Raw genomic sequence first — 20,795 nt, forward strand, 5'->3', positions numbered from 1 at the left:
TGAATTATCTGCTTGGAGAGATCTGATGTGCCCCGCATGGTTTGTGTTCACCCAGATCTCAAGACTTCCCCTCTTCCACCTGGTCCCACACATCCCAAGAGCTGCTGGATAATTCCCTCTCCAGCTGGAAGCTCATGGAAAACATGTGCTGAGCAACTTCTGAGCTCCTTAAGTAGCTTCTAGTGGGGACCAGGCAATTAAAAAGGAGCTTTTCTGCTCTTTGGTAGTACTTTTTGTTCCTGTGGTCATCACGTAGCTGCTCGTTCTTTGAGGTTCATGAACAGGTGACCGCTTGAAGACCATGAATAGCATCAGGCCCAGCTGGTGGGACATGTGCTGAAGAGCCCTCCAACTCATTCAGCCTTGGCATCCTGTGCTGCACAAGGAGAGGATGTTTCCTTCCTCACCATATTCCCCAGAAGTGTGGGAAACCCTCTCCACGCTCATAAAATCTGAGGAGAGAATCAGAGTTATGGGGGTGGGAAGGGATCTCAGTGGTGACTTTGCTGCTACCTTGCAGATTTTTAATGATCTGGGGTAAAATCAACCAAAAATTGAAAATACATAAGGGCTCATGAACATGAACTTCCTAAATATTTCACTCTCCAAAGATGGGCTTCTCTGTGGTTTCGGGTATTGTTGAGGTGTCTTCTCCATGTCCTTGTGGTGTTGGAGCTGGAGGTTTTCCCTGACCTTGTCCCTCTTTCTCCCTCAGCCGTGCTGTGCAGAGGAGCTTGGCCATCATCCGTCAAGCCAAGCAGAAGAAGAAAAAGAAGGAATATTGTATGTACTACAACCGCTTTGGGAAGTGCAATCGGGGCGAGAGCTGCCCCTACATCCATGATCCAGAGAAAGTGGCTGTCTGCACCAGGTAGGGATGGACACGGAATTGTGGTGAACTGGGACATTGGGTGGCTTTGGTGGTTCCTTGTGGGATATTCCTAAGGGAAACAAACTGATAACAGAGATGTAGGACAACAGGGATTGGAGTTCTGGGTCAGGTGTAGGTTCTGCACTGTTGGGTTGGAAGGAGGAGGACAAGAAGAGGCCAGAGAATCATGGAATTGTTTTGGTTGGAAGGAGAATCAACGATCATTGAATTCCAAACCCCTGACATGGGCAGGGACACATTCCACTATCCCACGTTGCTCCAAGCCCTGTCCAGCCTGGCCTGGACCACTTTCAAGGATGGGGCTGCCACAACTTCTCTGGGGATTCCATTCCAGGGCCTCACCAGCCTCACAGGGAAAAGTATCTTCCTGATATCCTATCTATCCCTCTGGCAGTGGGAATCCATTCTCCTTGTCCTGTCACTCCATCCCTTGTCCAGGTCCCTCTTTGGATCTCTTGGAGCCTGTTTAGGCACTGGAAGGGGCTCTAAGGTTCCTTTGGAGCCTTCTTTTCTGGGCTGGGCGACTTGAGCCCCTGCCCTGACCACACTCCAGGTAACTCCTTCAGGAGCATTCCTCAGATCCATTTGGATTAGTCCAGCAGGTTTGAATCCCTCAGCCTGTGACGTCATGCAGCTCTGAGACTCGGTGATTTATTCCAGGAGAACTGATCCATGTTGGCAGTTCATTAGACCTGCCCAAGAGTTGATTAAACTCTATTATGAGTCATTTAAAAAGTGCCGAAGAGCCAACTCCACTGATGAACTCCTGGGGTAATTTCTCCATAAAATTGCTTCTGTGCTGGAATCACTTGGAAGTTGCTCAAAGCTCGATGGGAGACGATAGAGGAGGGGAAGGTGATTTATTGGTTTTTTAACTCATTTTACTCCTTCTCACTCATTCTCCCATAACAAATCCCATAACTCCTTGCCTACTTTAGGAACTGTGCTCCTTGAAGTCTTTTGGGTCTCCATCCTGTCTCATTTGCAACTCTTGACATCCTCATGTGCTTTGGGATCTTGGTTCCTGTTCTGGGCCTGTCTTTGCTCCTTCTGGTCATTGGCCACTCCTACCTGGAGCTTCATCCAGCATCTCATAGAATGGGATCATAGAATCCTGGAATGATTTGGATTGGAAAAGACCTTCAAGATTATCCAATCCACTGCCTTGCCATTGGCAGGGACACCTTCCACTATCCCAGGTTGATCCAAGCCTTGTCCAACCTGGCCTTGGAACACTTCCAGGGATGGGAAATCCACTGCTTTTCTTGCAACTTGGAATAATCAGGGCTCTAGGAAGGACTTTTCTTCTTCTGGGAGCATCATGTCTGAATTTTGGGGTACAAACCTTGCTCTACCTACTAATGAGCAGCCAAATGTGATGAAAGAATAAAATCTATTAGGAATCACCAGCTGCTCTTATAACAAGGGGGATCTGTACTAATGTAGAGTGTGAAAAGGGTTTATGGATGAGCTCAGCAGCAATTGTGTGGTTTTTGTGGCCCACCTTGTGTCCAACATGCTCCATCTGCTTTATCTCCAGGTTTCTCCGTGGCACGTGCAAGAAGACGGATGGGACCTGTCCGTTTTCCCACAAGGTGTCCAAGGACAAGGTCTGTGTGACTTCCCAAAGAGAATATGGTTCTGTGTGCAAAGGGGTGGTTGTAGGAAGGTTCTTCCTCACTGAGTGCTTCCAACTGAGTTTGGAGTTTCCTTGCTGAGCTGTTCAGGCTCCTGAATTGTGACAGAGCCATGGAATGGTTTGGGATGGATAAGTCCTTCAGGATCTTCTCATTCCTGCCCCTCTGCTGTGGTCAGGGGCACCTTCCACTATCCCAGGTTGCTCCAAGCCCCATCCAGCCTGGCCTTGAATTTTTCCAGGGATGGGGCATCCACAGCTTCTTTGGGCTACCTGTGCCAGGGTCTCACCACCCTATGGTTGAGGTCTAGAAAATACCTACAAGGACTTAAAAGTCTAAAAAAGACCTCCAAGATCATCAAGTCCATTTAGTTGCATCTAATCCTTCCCTACTTCCATAAGATCACATTTTCCTGGAAATCTCTCTGTGCTGGGGTCGGAGGATGTTTTAACAAACATAACTTGGAGGTATAAATGAATAAAAATCGATTCTAAAATGCCAAGCAGCAAAATCAGGTTGAAACCATGGCAAAATAACTTTGGAGGTCATTGTTTTCCACCTTCTTGTTGCATTTGGAGCTCTGTGGTTTTATGGCACAAGGTGGAAAAATAATCCAGAGTTTTTATTTTGGGTTTATCAGTGATGATTTAGCACTTCAGCCTGTATTTAGTGGCTGAGATCTCCACTTGGATGTAGCTTTGGAGACTCCAGCATGGAAGCTGAAGTGCCCGAGGCTGACTTCCATGTCCATGGGGAGCTCATAAGTTATCTGGGAAGTCGCTCCAAATGAGACACGGAGCACCAGATTTTTTTTTACATGGATTTCTCTTCAGAGTCACTTAATCACGAGTACATAAAACAGGGACGAGGACAGCTGCATTCCCTGACTCATGGCGTGTCAGAGCAGGAATGGGGATGAGGATTGATAGATGGAAAAAAAGTTGGGGGTTTTTTTTCTTTCATCCCGTAACAGCGTCAGACTTTCAGAAATAAGGAAGCCAAGAATGAAGGAAGCTTTGCAGTGGGATTGGCTGTTGGTTTATCCAAAATTCTTGTAATTAGTGAGGCCAACTACTTCTTGTCATCCAAGTAAACAAAGTGCAACCCTCTGCCTGCACCTCTGAGGCGAAGGATTGAAATTCATCCACACAACCATGAATTCAAAATTAAATGGAATTTCAGAAGGTGGTGAAGTCTTTTTCTGGTCCCAGGGCAGAAATCCTAGATGAAACTTGGGAATTGGACACGCCCAAGGAGCTGATGCAGTTGGTGGTTTATCCACCAAAGAATGTGATGGTTGGATGTGGATGAATTTGTGGTCTCTCTACCCAGGAATATTCCTCGGCATGTTTAAATTCCTGATGGAGATGTGGCCTCAGTTTCCCCTCCAGGAACACTTGGTCCCTCAAGGAGGACCTCCAGATTTGACTTCTGGGCTCTGGTTTGGGTGAATAAATGGAGAATGATGGAAAACAACCTTTAGCAGCACCTCACCGGTTTGAGAAGAATAGCAGTGATATTCTGGTAATAAAACTGAATTAAAAAGGAGTGACCATGTCAAAGAGCTGTTTGCCAATAGCATTTTGGGGACAGAATCCCTGGGATGGGATCCCATGGGATGCAGTGACCTCAGCCCATCTCACATTTATCCTGAGCTAATGAAGCATCACCTAAACTCAAGATGAATCATTAATTAACAAACCAAAATCAAAGCAGGCAGCACCAGCTCTGAAAAGCTTTCGGAGCTCGTTTTTCCCGCCATGCTCCATTGGGAAGGGGAATTATTTTTCACAGGATTAACCAACCTGAGGGTGGTTCAAAGGTCTCCCTGTTTTCCACCTTGTCATCAGCAAGGGCTGGAAGAGAAACAACCTCCTCCACAGAGTTCAAACTTGTTCCAGGGTGATTTATTGCCATGGGAATGATACTTCCTAAAGCGGGAAGCAACTTCACTTTCGAAGTCCTGGAGCTCCCCGTTAAGCCGGGTGATTCTTGGCAAAGGTGGCTTTTCCCCCATTTATCAGGGCTGGGAAAAGCAAGTGGAGGCACTCAGCAGAGGAAGGAAGCAGTTTTCCTCCTGCTCGTGGAGTTTTTGGAGTAAATCCCCACCTTTTCCTCAGGTGAAGGATTGTGCAGGGTAGGTTTTTGGCTGTTTGAGTTGGGGTTTTAATGCGATCCATGTTTTTTTTCCATGTGGGATGATGTGGTGGTTTGGGGATTCCTGATTTCATTGGTCTAGTGGATTTCACTGTATGATTACTGGAGAGGGACACACCAAAACCTCCTCATCAGAGAAAGTTCAGGTTGTTGTGTATCTCACCTCAGTGGGATTTCACTGGGATGGGATATCCAGTCCAGGAGGTGAAGGATCAAAAAAGGCTGGTGGGGCTTGGCTCTTTGTGTCAGGACAAAACTGTTCCTCGGCCTTTGTGCATTCCTATGCCTCGATGTCCCCACTGAGAAATGGGAATAATCACTATTTTCTGTGGGAAAAATCACTGTTTTCTATGGAAAACTGCATGGATTCAGCTGTCACAGCGCCAGGGAGCTTTTCCCTATCCTAGAGCAGCAAACCCCTTGCTCCAAGCAGGGAATGGTCTCCAGGATGGAGGATGGCTCCAGATCGTCACGAAGCTTTGCAGATCCAAACTCCAGTCGTTTTCATCACCCTCTGGTGATGGAAGAAAGAGCCTGGAGAAGAGGGAAAGCTCTTCATGTTCTGCCATGGGCAGGAAGACCTTTCCCTATCCCACGTTACTCCAAACCCTGTCCAACCTGGCCTTGGACACCTCCAGGGATGGGGCAGCCACAGCTTCTCTGGGCAACTTGTGCCAGGGCCTCACAGTTTAAAGAATTTTGCTCCACAAGAGGCTCAAGCAGAGCCTTTGGTGAGAAGCACCCGCTGAAGCGACGCACAGGGAATTTTTCCACAATGGATCAGAGGCACTGATACATCCCAGCAATGGGGAAAAACCAGGAAATCTGAAGGAAGCAAAGGTTGCGAGAGGCCGGGACTCGAGAAGCCGCCCGCTGCTGTTCCAACAGCTTTTCCCCTTGAGGAACTCAGAAAGAATCAGCATTTTTCTCCCTAATAGAGCTTCAAAACTCAGTTGTGAGCAATTTGGAGGCTCACGTGGAGTTTCGGGTTCATTTAGCTGCTGCCTCCAGAGCTTGTAGAGAGTCAAAGCTGTCGAAGACGGCCGCAGCGCCCCAGTGCCTTGAATTAATGTTATTGTTATTTGTGTGGACGTGCTGGGGTGCAAACAAGGTTAATTGAAATGAGAGCGCTGCTTCCTCTTGATAATGGCTCGGGCTTGACAGCGAGGAGGAGTTTATTTTTGTCAGAGAGCTGCCTTTATTATCCCTTTTTATTAGAGCTAATTTGGGCTCTATATCAAAAACTACATTAAGGGAATCGTTTACGGTCACACCACCAGCACTGCGAAAGATCGCCCCAGAGCCCTGTCCTTTATGTTAATGTCTGCAGTTAAAAGACAATTAAAAATAAACTCTCCTCTTTTAAAGCACCCTTTGTTTTCTTTCCTCTAGGCCTCCAGCGAGGCAATTTAGTTCAACCCTTAATGTGCCCTTCAGGGATAAGGGATTTTTCTGAATAGCCCCGGCTGTTATTATTGCAGGATTGTAAATATTACTTGGGAATGCCTGAACTGGTGGGACCAGGATGCTACTGGTAAATGAAGAGATCAATACCACGCCGAGCAGTGAGGAAATTCGGGATATAGGAGCAGGAGGAGCTGGACCTTCGGGAAGTGCACATTCCAGGCAGCAGCTGCCTGGTTGGGGTGGGAAGCGGGAAGCTGCCGGCAGTTGCCGGTGAGTTAAGGATGCTGAAATATGGCAGCAGGCTGGTAATTTGTTTTTAATGATAACAGCTGGCAGAAGGTGAAGTTTGTGCTTTGAGGACGATGAGGAGAATCCTTGCTCCGTCGGTTTTCCCCGTCGGCTGTCGTGCTGCAGAAACTCGGGAACGCGGGATCGGGGATCTGCTCTGTGTATGCCACTGCTCTCTTTATCCAATGCTCAGGGCAGGAGACTGGGCTCTCCTCCTCATTTTACTCCCTCCTGGAGCATCCCTGCTCGCCCCATTGTGCAGGGACAGGCATCATAATGCTGGGGAATTCCAGGATAATGCCTTGGAATGATGCGGCCCCCACAAATCCTTGCAGAGGTGCTTTTTCCCCCCTTTCTAGGAACCGTCTTTTGGAGACTTTATCAAATCCCTTTCCAGCCATCTCCGTATCCACAGAAGAGCCAAATGGGAAGCGCTCCCAGGGTGCTGTTTTGGCCTTTGTGATGGCCAAAATTTCCTCTAGGATGTTGGGATTCTCTCTGAGAATTCCCTGTGAGATGTTGCAGCCAGGCTGGGTGTGATCCCTGCGCCACTTTTCCCATCTCCATCAGTGCATCATTCCTTGCAAAAGATGTTCCCTGAATTTATGACATTTCCCTCTCCCTTCCCTACACTTTCCAGAGGGAATTTTCTTCCTGGTGGCAGTTTCCAGCTTTTCACCCTCTCTCCAGCATCCTGAAGGATGCTGAGAGAAGCACCTTCGCTCCCTGCGTATCCAAACACCGGGAACACGTAATACCAGGGAGCTGCCTTGCAGGAGACCAATGGAAGAGCTACAAACACCTCTGGGATTGGTGGCTGGCAAAAGATTTCTATTTATTCTACTCTTGTCACGCTTTTATTTCAGGTCTGGGGGTTGCAATGATTCTGAGTCACGGGTTTAGGGAATTGCTGACAGATTTCTCCTCCTCTTGCAGATGCCGGTGTGTTCCTACTACTTGAAGGGGATCTGCAGCAACAGCAATTGCCCCTACAGCCACGTCTACGTGTCCAGGAAGGCAGAAGTGTGCCAAGATTTCCTCAAAGGATATTGTCCCATGGGAGAAAAGGTAAAAGGGGATTTATCACAGCTGTTGTGGGCTAAAGCCAAAGCCATGAGCAGCGTCCTGCACCAGCTACGTCACCACAGGGAAGAGCTGGAAGCTGCTCAGCACCTGGATGTGATAAGCAACAGTCCTGTGCTTTTCCAAAGGGTTTTGGCAAAGTGATTTTGGTTGGGAAAAAAGGGAGAGATATCAAAGGCTTCAGCTCATCAACATGCTGGTATTTCCCTGGTAAGAGCCTCCACACGGTGTTTGTGTTATCAGTGTCTGAGCTGGAGGCACCTGCCCTGAAAACCCCTCACTGAAACAGATGAAAAATGTAGGAAAATACTTAGGATTCCCTGTTTTAACTAGAAAATCCATAGGCATTAATGCTTATTTTCTACTCTGGCTCTGTGACAGGTTAAAACTTGAGCCTTAAATCCTGTGGCTTAGTTTTAGGAGCAAGACCAGCCTTGCTCAGCCAGCTCAGCATCTGGCTGTGCCTGGGGGATTCATGGAGCCACCTCCAGGTCCTGGGGATGGTTTGGATCTGTGCAGTGGAGTCCTGCATGGATTTCATGTGCACCTTGGGGAGAGTTGCAACCTCATCATGAGCTTTTGGTACCCGATGTAACATGGAAATTGTGGGAGCAGCTTTCCTGGAGCAGGGCTTGGAGGCAGCTGCCATTTGCTGTTCCAAAGGAATTTGGAAGACACAGGGTCTCACCTTTCTGTGTCGTGGCTAAGGGAGAGGGTTGGCCATGCTGGTGTTCCCTTGGGAATCCAAGAGACTGTCCTGACTCCCCTTTGATGTTTTCCGAATGGGTTATGGGTTATGGCATGGGATTTCTGCTCATCCTTGGACAATTGTGACCAGCAGGAAGGGAGGGAATTCTGCCCCTCTGCCCCACTCAGGTGAGATCCCACTTGCAGAGCTGCCTCCAGCTCAGGATCCAACAGAAGAAGGAAGATGTGGAGCTGCTGGAGTGAGTCCAGAGGAGGCTACAGAGAGGAGTTGTGGGTGCCCCAGAGGGCTCTTCTCCTCCTTTTCTCCATCCTGGTAGCACTCATTTACAGAGGTATAACCCATCAGGAGAAGCGGTAGGTGCTCAGATCCCACCAGTGTGGCCACCAGCCTGTCCCAGAATCCAAACACAACGTTGGATAGAATCCTAGCATCATTTAGGCTGGAAAAGACCTCTAAGATCATTGAGCCCAGCTTTGAACCCAGCACTGTCAAGTCCCACTAAACCCCATCTGGTGTTTTCTCCATCCTTTCCCGAGGAGAAACCACCAAAGAGCAAAAACCAGGGAAAAAAGCCAAAAGTGAGAGTTTTAAGGAAAGCAGGACACCAGCAGCAGCGGAGAGAAGCTCTAATAAATTAATCTGAGCCTAATTACTTTTTGTGGCAGTGCGTGGAGGGGGACTTGATGCAGGATAAACATTCCCTCAGAAGGAAAACACAGGCATCCTGCCACCTCCCTCCAGCGCAGCGCCAACCACGCAGGCAGGGTCCCGACAATTATTTTTAAAATATTCCAATTTAAATGAAAATATAAAAGAGATATTTAGAATATTTATTCTATTAGGAAAAGTGCTTACGGCGTCACTTTTGGAATGTCGGGAAAGCATTCTCCTCCAGATGATGGATAGCAGCCTGTAATTATATATGGGGAGAAATTGCTGAGCGGGCCATATTTAACTGGGGAGGAGAAATTCCAGCTTGGGCCATTAAGGGTTAATTTTATTCTCTAAATAATATAAAAAGTGCTGAGTCCGTGCCTTTGCTCCAAGTAGAAAGTCCTCAAATGGACCCCGGAGAGTTTATAATATTCTACTGAATCAAGGAAAAATGTTAACCTTGCTTCATAAAACGATGGCTTGTTAAAGATGCGCAGTCCCTTTTCTTGTGAATTATTTAGGATGGGAGTAAATCTTTCCTCGTTCTGCCTTTCCCTGTCCGAGCAATGTTGGTTTGAAGCACAAAGAGCATGGAATGCAAAGGTGTGCGACTCCGGTGGAGTATCCTGGGTGGATAAACTCCGAAGAGGATGGTCCATAATTATGAATTTAGGCTGTTTTATGCTGATTTTTGGCACGCTGGGCTCTTCTCCCAGTTGTGTTTTCCTTTTTGTGCCCTCCCATACAAACACAATTCCTGATTTTTAGCAGACCTCCATCAAAAATGTTTATTATTATCCATAATTTATGATGTGTCATTGGCAGTGTTGTCTCTTAAGGACTTCCTAGGATGTGTTGCAGCATTCTCAGGACAAGCTGATCCACCTTTGACCCATTCCATGGACTGTAATTCCAGCTGATCTTTTTACAAATGATGCCAGGACTGACCTGCTCTGGCTTCACCAGGAATTTAGAATTAAGTGAGAAAGCTTTAATTTTGCATTCCTAAGTCCTTTTGTCCGGAGTGTGGATTGTAAAGGGTCTAAATCCACCACTGGGGAAGGGGCCAGCTCCAGTACAAGACCATGACCACATCCTTCGTAAAGGGAATGTTACCCCCAATATAATTAATAGGTCTAAAGTTGGATCGGATGATTTTGAGAGTTTTTCCAACCTAAATGGTTCTGGGATTCTGTTTCCAGAAGGGAGCTGGTGACAGAGCTAGGACCTTGGTTTCCAGCATTCCTACAGGTTCCTTGATCATGGGCTAGGAAGTTCCTCCACCATTTGTGCTTCCTAAAGGGATTGTCCCTAAACACAACATCATGTGTGTTCTTTAAAGCCATGGAGTGATTCCCACCTCGGAGATCTCTGTCCTAGTTTTCCTGGAGCTCCCTGCCCTTCCCTGGCACCCTGACCTGGTCATGCTGGAAGGTCCCTCTGGGCTGGCCACCTGTGCTGGAGGAAGCCCCAAGAGGGAAGTGGGAAGAGGGGGAGAAATGGGGCCTCTTACAGGTTCTTCCCAGGCTTTTCCGGAGATGTTTTCATGAGCTGCTCTATGGTCAGAGATCCTCTGTGGTTCCACATCCTGCCTCCCATAATGGGGCCTTGTGGAGGGGCTTGGAGGAGGAATTCTCTAGGAGAGGATGGGATGAGGCTTGGAGGAGGAATTCTCTAGGAGAGGATGGGATGAGGCTGGTGGGTGTGAGGGATGAGGCAGCACCAGTGACTGAAGTGTCTGTGGTGATATGACCCCAGAGCAAGGGACAAGCAAGAGGAGACATTGGATGGAGACACTGTGGATGGCCCATGCCTGAAGTGTCCAAGGCCAGGTTGGACGGGGCTTGGAGCAACCAGGGATAATGGAAAGTGTCCCTGCCTATGCCAGGGCTTTGGAACAGGATGGGCTGTAAGGACCTTTCCAACCCAAACCAAATTTGATGGCAGACCATGGGCTGGGATCTCTGTGTGGCTGAGAGCCTGGAGCTGGGAGCTCATCCACAGATGACCCTAAGGAGCACCTGCCTTGGGATTTGCTTTCTAGGCACAAAAGACGAAGGAAGAAAGATTTAAATGGGATATTGGGAAGAATTCCTTCCTGTGAGAGTGGTGACACCCTGGCAGAGGTTGCCCCAAGAAGCTGTGGCTGCTCTATCCCTGGAAGTGTCCATGGCCAGGTTGGACAGGGCTTGGAGCAACCTGGGATAGTGGAAGGTGTCCCTGCCCACAGCAGGGGTTTGGAATGAGATCATTAAGGTCCCTTCCAACTCAAACCACTCAATGATTCCATTGCTGCATCTTGAAAATTGTTTTGCATTAAATAATCTTCCCCTCTCAATGCCCATTAGCGCCAGAGCCGCGTTAAATCCCTCTCTCCGGATTGTTTCCGTCGGCTGCCTTGGAGCCTGTGGGTAAATTGTTCCCTCATGGGAGCTGTTAAACAGTGAGACACAGTGAGATTAAACAACGAAGCTTCCCTGGAAAGGCACGGGGAGATGTACTGGAATAAATCATGGATAAGAGGAGAATCTGTTCCCATCCCTCTGGAATCCTGACTGGCACAACCAGCCTTGTGATGGTGAGGCTTGACATGGGGACCTGCAATGGCAGGAGGGTTGAGCTGTGCTGGGACTGCTCATCCCAACTCATCTTATTCCTAAAATCCATCTTTTTATTGGACCAACAGCTTTCACTGAAGCTCTAATTTCTACCTTATCTATGTAAAGAATATGGGACAGGGGCAGCACTGCCTGAGGAAGTGCTGCTTCCTTGGGAAGAATAACTTTCCTCCCCCAGGTGGAGCTTGGTGGTTTTTGCAGTGGCAGCTGCTGGATTTTGCTGTAGAAAATCCAAATGTGGGGATTTTTTCTCAGCTGAAACCTCATTCTTGTGTGGTTTTTTGTGTGTTTGGTTGGTTATTTTTTCCTTTTCTGGTGGAAGTTCAACAATTTCCCACCAGAAACGTAATGTTTTTGTGTGTCTGATACATTCAGTTTAACACATTTCTTTAGAAAAAAGACACATGAGCTGTGTTAAAACAGTAAATTTTAAATGTCTATGGGGTTTTCTCTTAATTATCCAGTGATGGAGAGCAGCAGCCTGGGATCCTTGTTTTCCGTAATCTTTTATCATGGAAAGGTGAAGTTCAACACTGTTCCTGCTTTCTGATCTCAGCTGACTTTTCTGGTTCAACCAGCATTTTTCTTTCCTCACAGACATCAGATCTTGGTGTTTCTGGATCTTTTTTTCCCCTCCTTTGATCCCAGGTTGACTCCCAACCAGCTTGTCTTTTCCTTGAGGAACTCTTGAACAAAAGGTTGTCCAGCCCTGGCACAGGCTGACCTGGCAAGTTGTGGAATACTCATTCCTGGAGGGATTTAACAGCCCTGTGGAAGTGGCACTTGTGGACATGACTTAGTGGTGGCCTTGGCAGTGCTGGGGAAATGGGATTTTTCAACCTAAACAATTCCGCGATTCTATAATTATTTGGAAATAGCTGATGGAGAGCTCTGCCTTTGATAGCTCTTTTATAGTCCACTGCAGCTGTATGAAAATCAACTAGAAAAGCAACTTAATTTCATTTATCCTTAATTTTGGCTCTGGCTGACAGATGTTTTCCCCCATAATGTATAGCAGAAATCTTCAGTCACCAAACTGATGAGCAAGTGGAATTTTTATTTAAAATAAAGTATGTGTAGGATTAGCAATGAGGCTGTTTTTAAGGTCATCAGTAGTGTCCAGGATGGATTTGAGCTGGCTGAAATCTCTCCAGATTCAGCCTGTTGGTTTGCTGGGGATGTTGAGTCCTTGTCCACATCCTCTGGGCAACGAATGCTGCTGACAATAAACGATAAATCCCAGTCATGGCAATGGGATCTTCCCATTGGAAGCACTTTTTAACCTTCAGAAGAGGTTTAAAACTGATCAGGATTCTTTCATAGCCAATCCTATTTTTGTATCTCTATGGAAATCTTGTGGGTTTCCAGTTGTATCTCATGGTTTGTAATGGGATAATGAGGGTTCTTATTGCTCCTTTAATTTAACTGTAGCATCTCCAATGGAATTCTGATCCTTGTGTTAAAGATGGGGCTTATCAGGATGCACTGGAACTGCTTAATAGCCTGGGATTGTTGATAACAACACCAAGATAAATCCCAGGCTGAGATTTCCTCTTTCTTACACTTTAATATCTTTCTAGAAGGAGTTGGGGCACAAAATGTGAAAATTGGGAAGTTTGGGAGAAGAGCAGCCATGGAATCACAGCTCTAAAGTGGAGATGTAGTGATGAGGCAGAGACTTCCTGATTTCAACCTTAACTTCTGTAGAGATGAGCATGAAACCCAGCAGATTGGGGTTTTGCTTCTTGTCTGGAATCTCCCTTTGATCTGATCTGTTCTCTGTTGGAAAATCCCCACATCCCGTGAGCAGTGGGTGATTCCCAAGATCAGAGAATGGCTCAGGTTGGAAGGGACCACAATGGGGCATCTGGTCCAAGCTCCCTGTTCCAGCAGGGTCATCCCAGAGCACATGGATTGTGTCCAGAGGGTTCTGGAATATCTCCAGTGAGGGAGACTCCACACCTTCTCTGATCTGTGCTCAAGGGCTTGGTCACTGCCCAGGGAAGAAGTTCTGCCTCATCTCCAGGTGGAACTTCCTGGATATCAGTCCCTGCCTGTTCCTCTTGTGCCATTGCTGGGCCCCCCAGAGCAGAGCCTGGTCTCAGCTCTGAGCCCTCCCTGCAGACAGGCTGAACAGCCCCAGCTCCCTCAGCCTTTCCTTGGCAGAGACGCTCCAGTCCCTTCATCATCCTCATTGTCCTCCTCTGGACCTGCTCCAGGAGTTCTATGTCTCCAGCACTGGACAGACCACTCCAGATGTGCCCCATCTGTGCTGAGGAGAGGGGCAGCATCACCTCCCTCACCTTGCTCTTCCTAATGCACCCCAGGATCCCACTGGTGGTTCCCTGAGCCACCTGGAACCAGGCATGTGGTGGAGCCCCTTGATTCCTGATGGGGATGACACTGTTGGGAATATCCAGTGGGTGTCTGCCTCACTCCACACCCAGTGGTGATGATTTGATGGATAGACCATGCGTAGACCATGTGAAAGTGGCTCTGTCATGGCTTTCGAGTGGGATGGATGGGATCGTGGAGGTCCCCGATAGAAATGGGGTTCCTCAAGGCAGTGCAGGGGAGGGTTGAATTCCATAGGCATTACCACAAAAGGATGAATGCCAGGTTCAGGATTCACCTTCTGGATGTCCAAAAAATTACAGTCAATGACTCAATTTCCAGTGAAAACCAGTGACAGGTGGTGTCCCTCAAGGGTCTGTACTGGGACCAATGCTAATTAATGTCTTCATTAATGACATAATGGGATTGGGTGCCCCCTTGGCAAGTTTGCAGATGACACCAAGTGGGTGGTGCCATTGTTCCACAGAATCCTGGGATTGCAGACTGGTTTGGGTTGGAAGGACCATCCAGTTCCACCCCCCCTGCCATGAGTATGGATTCCCTTCCATCTCCTTTGCTGCCTCTTAAATAAGATTTTCCCAATGATTTTCAAAACACCATCCTGGTCTTGCTCCAGCTCCTGAGGTATTTTAGCTCAAATGTTGTTTTATTTCCTGGAAATACCAAAGAGAATTTATGGATTTGCAGGATCCTGGAGAGCTTTTAGATCCCAAATTCCTCTGATCATTTGGAGATGACCATCAGGAGTCATCCCTTCACTGCAGGCATTTTGCTGGGCAAACTTTTGAGGGCAATAACTTGTTTTGGAGCAAATTCCTTTGGATAACCACATCGGTTAAATTTCTCCATCATTATTCCAGTCTGGATGATGTTCGGATGTATTGGCCTCCAGGTTTTAATGACAGGGAGCTGGGATTTTTTTTTTTTAAGGCTGTTTCCATCTGCACCCAATTATAAAAAAGCAATCGGAAAAAAGCCATTTACTGGCTGTCACTTCAAAACAGCTCCAGCACCTCCAGCCATCACTTCCCAACAGCCACTTAGAAGGACATTAAAACAGCCTGACATCCATCCCGTCCATTAATCCTGCTGCTTGGCCATGGGGATACCTGGAATAGCTTTGGCAAAAGCTGCATGGATGCTCAAGAGGGCTTTAAAAAGTAGGAAACACTGGAGTTAAGGAAGTTGAGTATTGGGGGTTTTAATGCTCCCCTTCCCCTGAAGGTCTGGTTGGTGGCATTTGTGTCCATCATGATGGATAGAGGGATAGACATGGATTCCAATGAGATGGGAAGGTGCTCCATCACTTTGTCATCTCTTCACAGAATATTCTGAGTTGGAAGGGACTCACAAAGATCATCAAAGTCCAGCCCTTGTCACCTGCTGTCCCACAGCACTGGGAGAGGAGCAGGGGGTGAGATTAAGCCTGGAGATACTTGAGAAGTTCAACCTGGCCAAACTGCTGCCCAGGAGTCAGGAATGTGAGGCTGGGTGGGATCTCTCCACCCCACCCCATACAGTCAGTGGGTTGGTTGTTGGTTGGCCCAGTGACCCAGCTTCACCTTTCTCCCACCCTCCATCCCCTCCTGCCAAGCTTGTTCATGGAAAATGTTCATTAACATCATTCCCAAGACTGAGCCAGGACTTTCCACCAGTTGCTGCCTCCTCCTTTGCCAGCTTCATGCTAAAGAAGGCTGGGCCCTGCAAACCTCCTCATCCCTGTCTCACTCCTGGAGCACGTTGGGCCCTGTTGGACCATTTAAGGCCTTGTGGATCCTTGACAGCACCTGGAATTTCACCCAAAGCTGCCCTGGCAGCCAAGGAGGAGTCCTGGACACGGGATCTGCCAGCTGGACACCATCCCAACCCTGGGCACCATTGCTGGACAGGCTGTGGGGGGAACCCCACAGTGGGGAAACTTGGATTGGGACATATCCATGGGGATGTTGGCGTGGAGACGGAGTGGGGTGAGATTCCTCCTTGTGGCTTTTTAGGGATTCTCTGGGGTTTTCTCATCTCTCTGATGGAAGAGACCATACTTTTTTCCCTTTTTATGGCCCAACCTGTGGTCTGGCGGGGGTCCCGGGGGGTATAATTAGCCACCCCGACAGGTGGCAGGGATCAGATGGCCCCCAGCACCACCCCACAGCCCCGCTCGGCTTCACCCCAGCTGACGCGTGGCTGATGGCAAAATTCCCTATGGAAACCCAGCCCCAGCGTGCTGGATCTGGCAGGAGCAGGAGAGCTACTGTAAATAAACAGAAGGGGCTTTTCCAGCCTCCGAAGGCAATTCCAGCCTCACCATCCCAGCTGTGGGACAACAGGGATGGACAGGGAGTTGCGGAAGAAGGGCCAGAATGCTGGGAACGGTGTGGAAAAGCCATTAGAAACCTGAGCTGGGGACGCGGCCCCGGGATTAGTCGCACATGGTTTGTTTTCTTTATTAAGTATCTTTTTACCATGGAGCCAATAAACATGGGCTGCTCCAAGGATTCACTTGGAGGCTGGGGCTGGGTGGAGCACTGGGCAGGTGGCACATCCCGATCCCGGTGCCCAGTCGGGATCATGGCACTGTCCCACCCCGTAATCGGTGCCCCGCTGGGAAGGAACAGCCACGTTTCTTGGCCTTTTCCCAAAATAGCATAATTCCTCGATGTAGCAGTGATGCATCCATGTGGCTTTTTGAGGTCAGGGCTCTTTTTTTCCTGCTCTTCTCCTTTCCAAGTCGGTTTTGTGCTGGAAACCCCTTTACAGAAGAGGATTTCACATCCTTTTCAGGGGTCATCCAGAGCAGAGACAGAATTTGGACTTGATGGTCCCTGGGAGTCCCTTTCAACTCTGGGTATTCTGTGATTCCAGGAACTGGGGATGGTCAGACCAGGACCTGGCACCAAGACCTATCCCCACAATCTTGTGCTCCACTGGGATTGTCCCTTCCAGGTGGGCTTGGAAGGTCTGCCCGTGCATTCATCCCAGTCTTCAATCCGTAATGGGCTGTTCCTTTATTTTTTTCTCTTCCCTAATTTTGTCCCATTTATTTTTAAATAAGGCATCAGGCTGAGGAATTTGCTTTTCTGCTTGCTAATATTTTGGGAGAAATTCCTATGTTTGAATTCCTGTCTGGTCGCTGCCTTTTCCAAGTGTTTGTCTTTGGTCCAGGATGTATCCTGTCTGCAGGTAAAGTGAGACAATGAAGAAAATATCTGGTGGAGCCAGGCTGGGAGAGCTGAGAATGTCCAGTCTAGAGACAAGAATGTTCCAGGGAAACCTTAGAGGTTCTCCCAGTGTCTAAAGGGGCTCCAAGAGGGCTGGAGAGGGACTTTGGACAAGGGATGGAGTAGCAGGAAAAGGGGAAATGGTTTTCCACTGCCAGAGAGCAGGGATAGATGGGGTATTGGGAAAAAATCCTTTCCTGTGAGGGTGGTGAGGCCCTGGCACAGGTTGCCCAGAGAAGCTGTGGTTGCCCCATCCCTGGAAGTGTCTAAGGCCAAGATGGACAGGGCTTGGATCAGCCTGAAACAGTGTAAGGTGTCCCTGCCCATGGCAGGAGGTTGGAACGAGATATCTAAGTCCCTTACAACCCAAAGCATTCCATGATTCCATGTTCCTATAAAACACAGGATTTGGGAGTGATGGCAAAGCCAGACCCTGTTCAGACCTGACTCTACTTCCAGGTTGCCTGTCGGTTGTAGAGTTACTTCCCATTCCAGCTCCTTGAAGTAAGAGGTGGAAAATCATAGGAATGGGAGTTTTAATTTTTTTTTTAATGGAAAAGCAGCACTAACACCGAGCAATCCCCCCCATCGAGCCCATATCCATGTGTCCATGTGGATCCCAGCCCTCCTGCTGCTCAGCACCATCCCCAGCCTCCAGCACACGAGCTCCTTGCTCTGCCACCGACTTCAGTGCTCAGCCCCGGGCAACGGAGCTGTCGAATCCTTCTGCTTTTCAAGGAGAGAGCTCGGCAGGGATCCCGCTTAATCCCAAAGGTCAGCATGGGGAGCTGCTCCCGTGTCCCCAAAGTAAAGTTGCATTAAAAGGGCAGGAACTGACCTCCATCCCGCATTGTCAGCGAGATGGATTTTAATAAACAGGCCAGTATGGTGGTGCTGAAACCCTCCCTGTGTTTCTTCCCCATGGATTTATCTAGTTTTCCCCAAAATTTGAGCGTGTGTAGCATGGAGGAATGGGATGTGTGGGCATCTGAGTGTGGAAGGACCCACATTTCTCCTGGAGGAGGTCAACAAGGGAATGGATGTTGGAGTTGGGAATTTTTGGTTGTGCCACGTGTGTTAAGTTGCCTCTCCATGGATGTCACAGTGTGATGCAAAAGCCAAACTGGTTGGGATGGAATATCCTGGGTGGGAGTGGTTCCACATGGGACTAAGAGGGGTCCAGGACTTGCTCCCACCCTTCATCCCTTGGGATATGCTGGGATGAGCTCTCTGGATTGCTGGGAACAGAGATTAGAGAGATTCTTTTTCCTTCCTTCCACTTTCATTCCCAGGAACCCAGATAGAAATCCCAGCTGAAGACATCCTTCCCTGCCTGTGTCTCTTCCTGCCTTTCCCACTGCCAAAAAGTGCCATTTCCTGGCAGAAAGCCTTGTGGGGAAGCTCTGGGACACTGATGACACTTCGTTCCCACCAGAACCACTGGTTACTGCCGGGAGCTGCCAAAATCCAGAGCTGGGAGTGCGGGAGCATTTTTAGGGATGAACATCTCAATGTTGTTGTTTAACAGCCCCGTTCCATGGCCACACTGAGCTTCCCTAGATGGGAGAGCATCAACCACAAGAGCAGGTTGGGAAGAGCAGGTTGAGCTCCAGCCCTCATCCATCTTCCTCAGAAGGCTGATCCAGGCAGCAATCCAAAAATAAATCCTAAAAGGATTTTGTTCCGGCTCTTCCTTGCTCTCTCCCAAGTCCCAAGCATGTCTGGGACAACAAAACCCTGTGTTGTCTCCAAAGCCAGCTTCTCCAGCCCAAATAACCTCCTTGGGACTTCTCCAGGGATAAAGCACTGCTGTTAAGGCTTTGGTGGTTTGAATCCATAAAATCAAGCACTTGGAAAATCGTGGGCAGGTGTGGAATGTACCAGACTAAAAATATTATTTTTAGTAGTATTTTTTCTTGGAATATTGTTTTCATGCGGAGAAGGAAATGCCCACACATCCCTCTCTCCCTTCAGCAAGGTGCTGGTGCCACCTGAAGGAGCTCAGCTGTGGATTCCTGTGCTCCCACAGGGTTTTCCCTGCCTTTTCCAACTCTACTTCCTCTTTCCCTGGCAGTGCAAGAAGAAGCACACACTGGTTTGTCCTGACTTTGCCAAGAAAGGCGTCTGCCCCAAGGGTGCCCGGTGCAAACTCCTGCACCCCCAGAAGAGGCGTCACCCACAGCAGGCTGGAGGTGATGGAGACCACAACAACCCCCCTTCCAAGTCGAGATGGATCCAGGAGGCATCAGGCAGGTAGGAAAGAGCTTGTTTTGCTTCATTTAACAGTTTTCTTCCCAATCTCCTCCAGAGTTTTCCTCTTCCAGGCGTGTTCCATCTGTATCCTGGTTTATTTTAAGATGTGTTGGTGTGGGTCACTATGGTGTTTCCTGATGGAGACACCTCTGGAATGAACAGTGTCCATGCGTGAGAAAGAGCTGATGGAGAGCAAAGAGTGGATTCACCCTTAGGAATGTGCCATCCAGGGCTTTAGCACCTCCAGGTACTTTTGAGGCTTTTGTAGACCTTCCTCTTGGAGATGGAGGAGTCCTGATAGAGATTCCACTGCTGAAAGTGGATCCACGTTATCCATAATTATGTGGGAAACTGGAAAACATCATCCCTCATCCTTGCGTCCATGTTGGAGAGCAGAGCTGAGCCCTCTCCATGGCATGGAGGGGCTGGAGAATCGGAAATGGGGATGGACATGGAGAGAAGAGGCTTTGGAAAAGTTTGGTGCCAGGCTGGGCCCTTGGTAATCCTTGGAAACTCTCTGAGCTCTCCCTGATGTTTTTGGGTGCCAGGATGGAGCCACAGGCTGATGATGGATCTTTCCATCCTCATCCTCACAGGAAGATGGATTTTCCTGAGCTTGGCCCTCACTCTCAAGTCATGCATGCAGGACAACAACATCCCAATGGAATTAAAACTAAAGCCAAATGGAAATTTGGCTTTAAAAGCCAAAATCTCCAAGTCCTGCTCAGTGGGAGGAGGAAGGATCAATTTGGGAGCATGGCTTCTCCATGGCTTTTTGCAGTGGGAGGTGGGAGTGAAGGTGGGACGGAAAGGGAGGGACCTGGGAACTTTGCCAGGTTGGTCCATGCCCCTGGAATCCTCCATGGTCTGGGCTTGGGCCTCATCCTGGCCCTGCCTTGTAAGGTAGCAGAGGGGGACGAGCAGCTCCGCGGGTTCTCCGAACTTATCCGGGGTGACAGAAGAGCCTTGGAATGACACCCAGCTCACGTTCCCGGTGTGAACGAGGTGTAAAATAGCTCCTTGCTCTTTTTAGGGAAGGAGGAATGAGTGCAGGCCTGGCTGGTTGGGAGACTCCTGGCATCCTCCGCTGGGAAGGGAGCGCACCCCAGCTTGGAAGCTGCTCCAGAGGGTTTTTTTTTCCCTTTATTGGCACCGTCATGGGAGATGTCAAAGGAGCTGGAGTGTCAAGTTAGCTTGGAAGAGAGTGGCAGGGCTGGGAATGAGCCAAGCCCAGCAGGACACCTCCAAGCCATCCCAACTCCCCACGCCTTCCAATCTCCCCTTCCTTCTGCTCAATCACAAACAGGAGCCCAGCACCTCCACAAGAATCTGAGGAGCTGGGAACCTTTCAGGGAAGTGCAGGACAGGGAATCCAGCTGGGGAGGGAGAAACTCCAGCTGAACCTGTGCTGGCTCCAGGGAAATCAGTGATACAGTATGGCCTCGGATGGAGACCTGGGAGCTCCAAGCCTGTTCCATTGCATATGATACCCTGTCCAGCGTTGCCAAGTGGGTTTGTTATACTTTT

General features: G+C 48.7%; 1 protein-coding gene across 1 annotated transcript in view; it reads left to right on the plus strand.

The window, feature by feature from the left end:
* Nucleotides 1–20,795, plus strand: part of ZC3H3 (zinc finger CCCH-type containing 3) — a 127,070-nt gene that overhangs the window by 96,608 nt on the left and 9,667 nt on the right. The window contains exons 7-10 of the mRNA XM_068172118.1: nt 716–871; nt 2,433–2,502; nt 7,318–7,449; nt 19,090–19,268. Of these exons, the coding sequence (XP_068028219.1) occupies nt 716–871; nt 2,433–2,502; nt 7,318–7,449; nt 19,090–19,268 (537 nt within the window). The remainder of the gene's footprint in view (nt 1–715; nt 872–2,432; nt 2,503–7,317; nt 7,450–19,089; nt 19,269–20,795) is intronic.

Source organism: Anomalospiza imberbis, chromosome 1, assembly GCF_031753505.1.
Source record: "Anomalospiza imberbis isolate Cuckoo-Finch-1a 21T00152 chromosome 1, ASM3175350v1, whole genome shotgun sequence".
NCBI classification, from domain to species: domain Eukaryota; kingdom Metazoa; phylum Chordata; class Aves; order Passeriformes; family Viduidae; genus Anomalospiza; species Anomalospiza imberbis.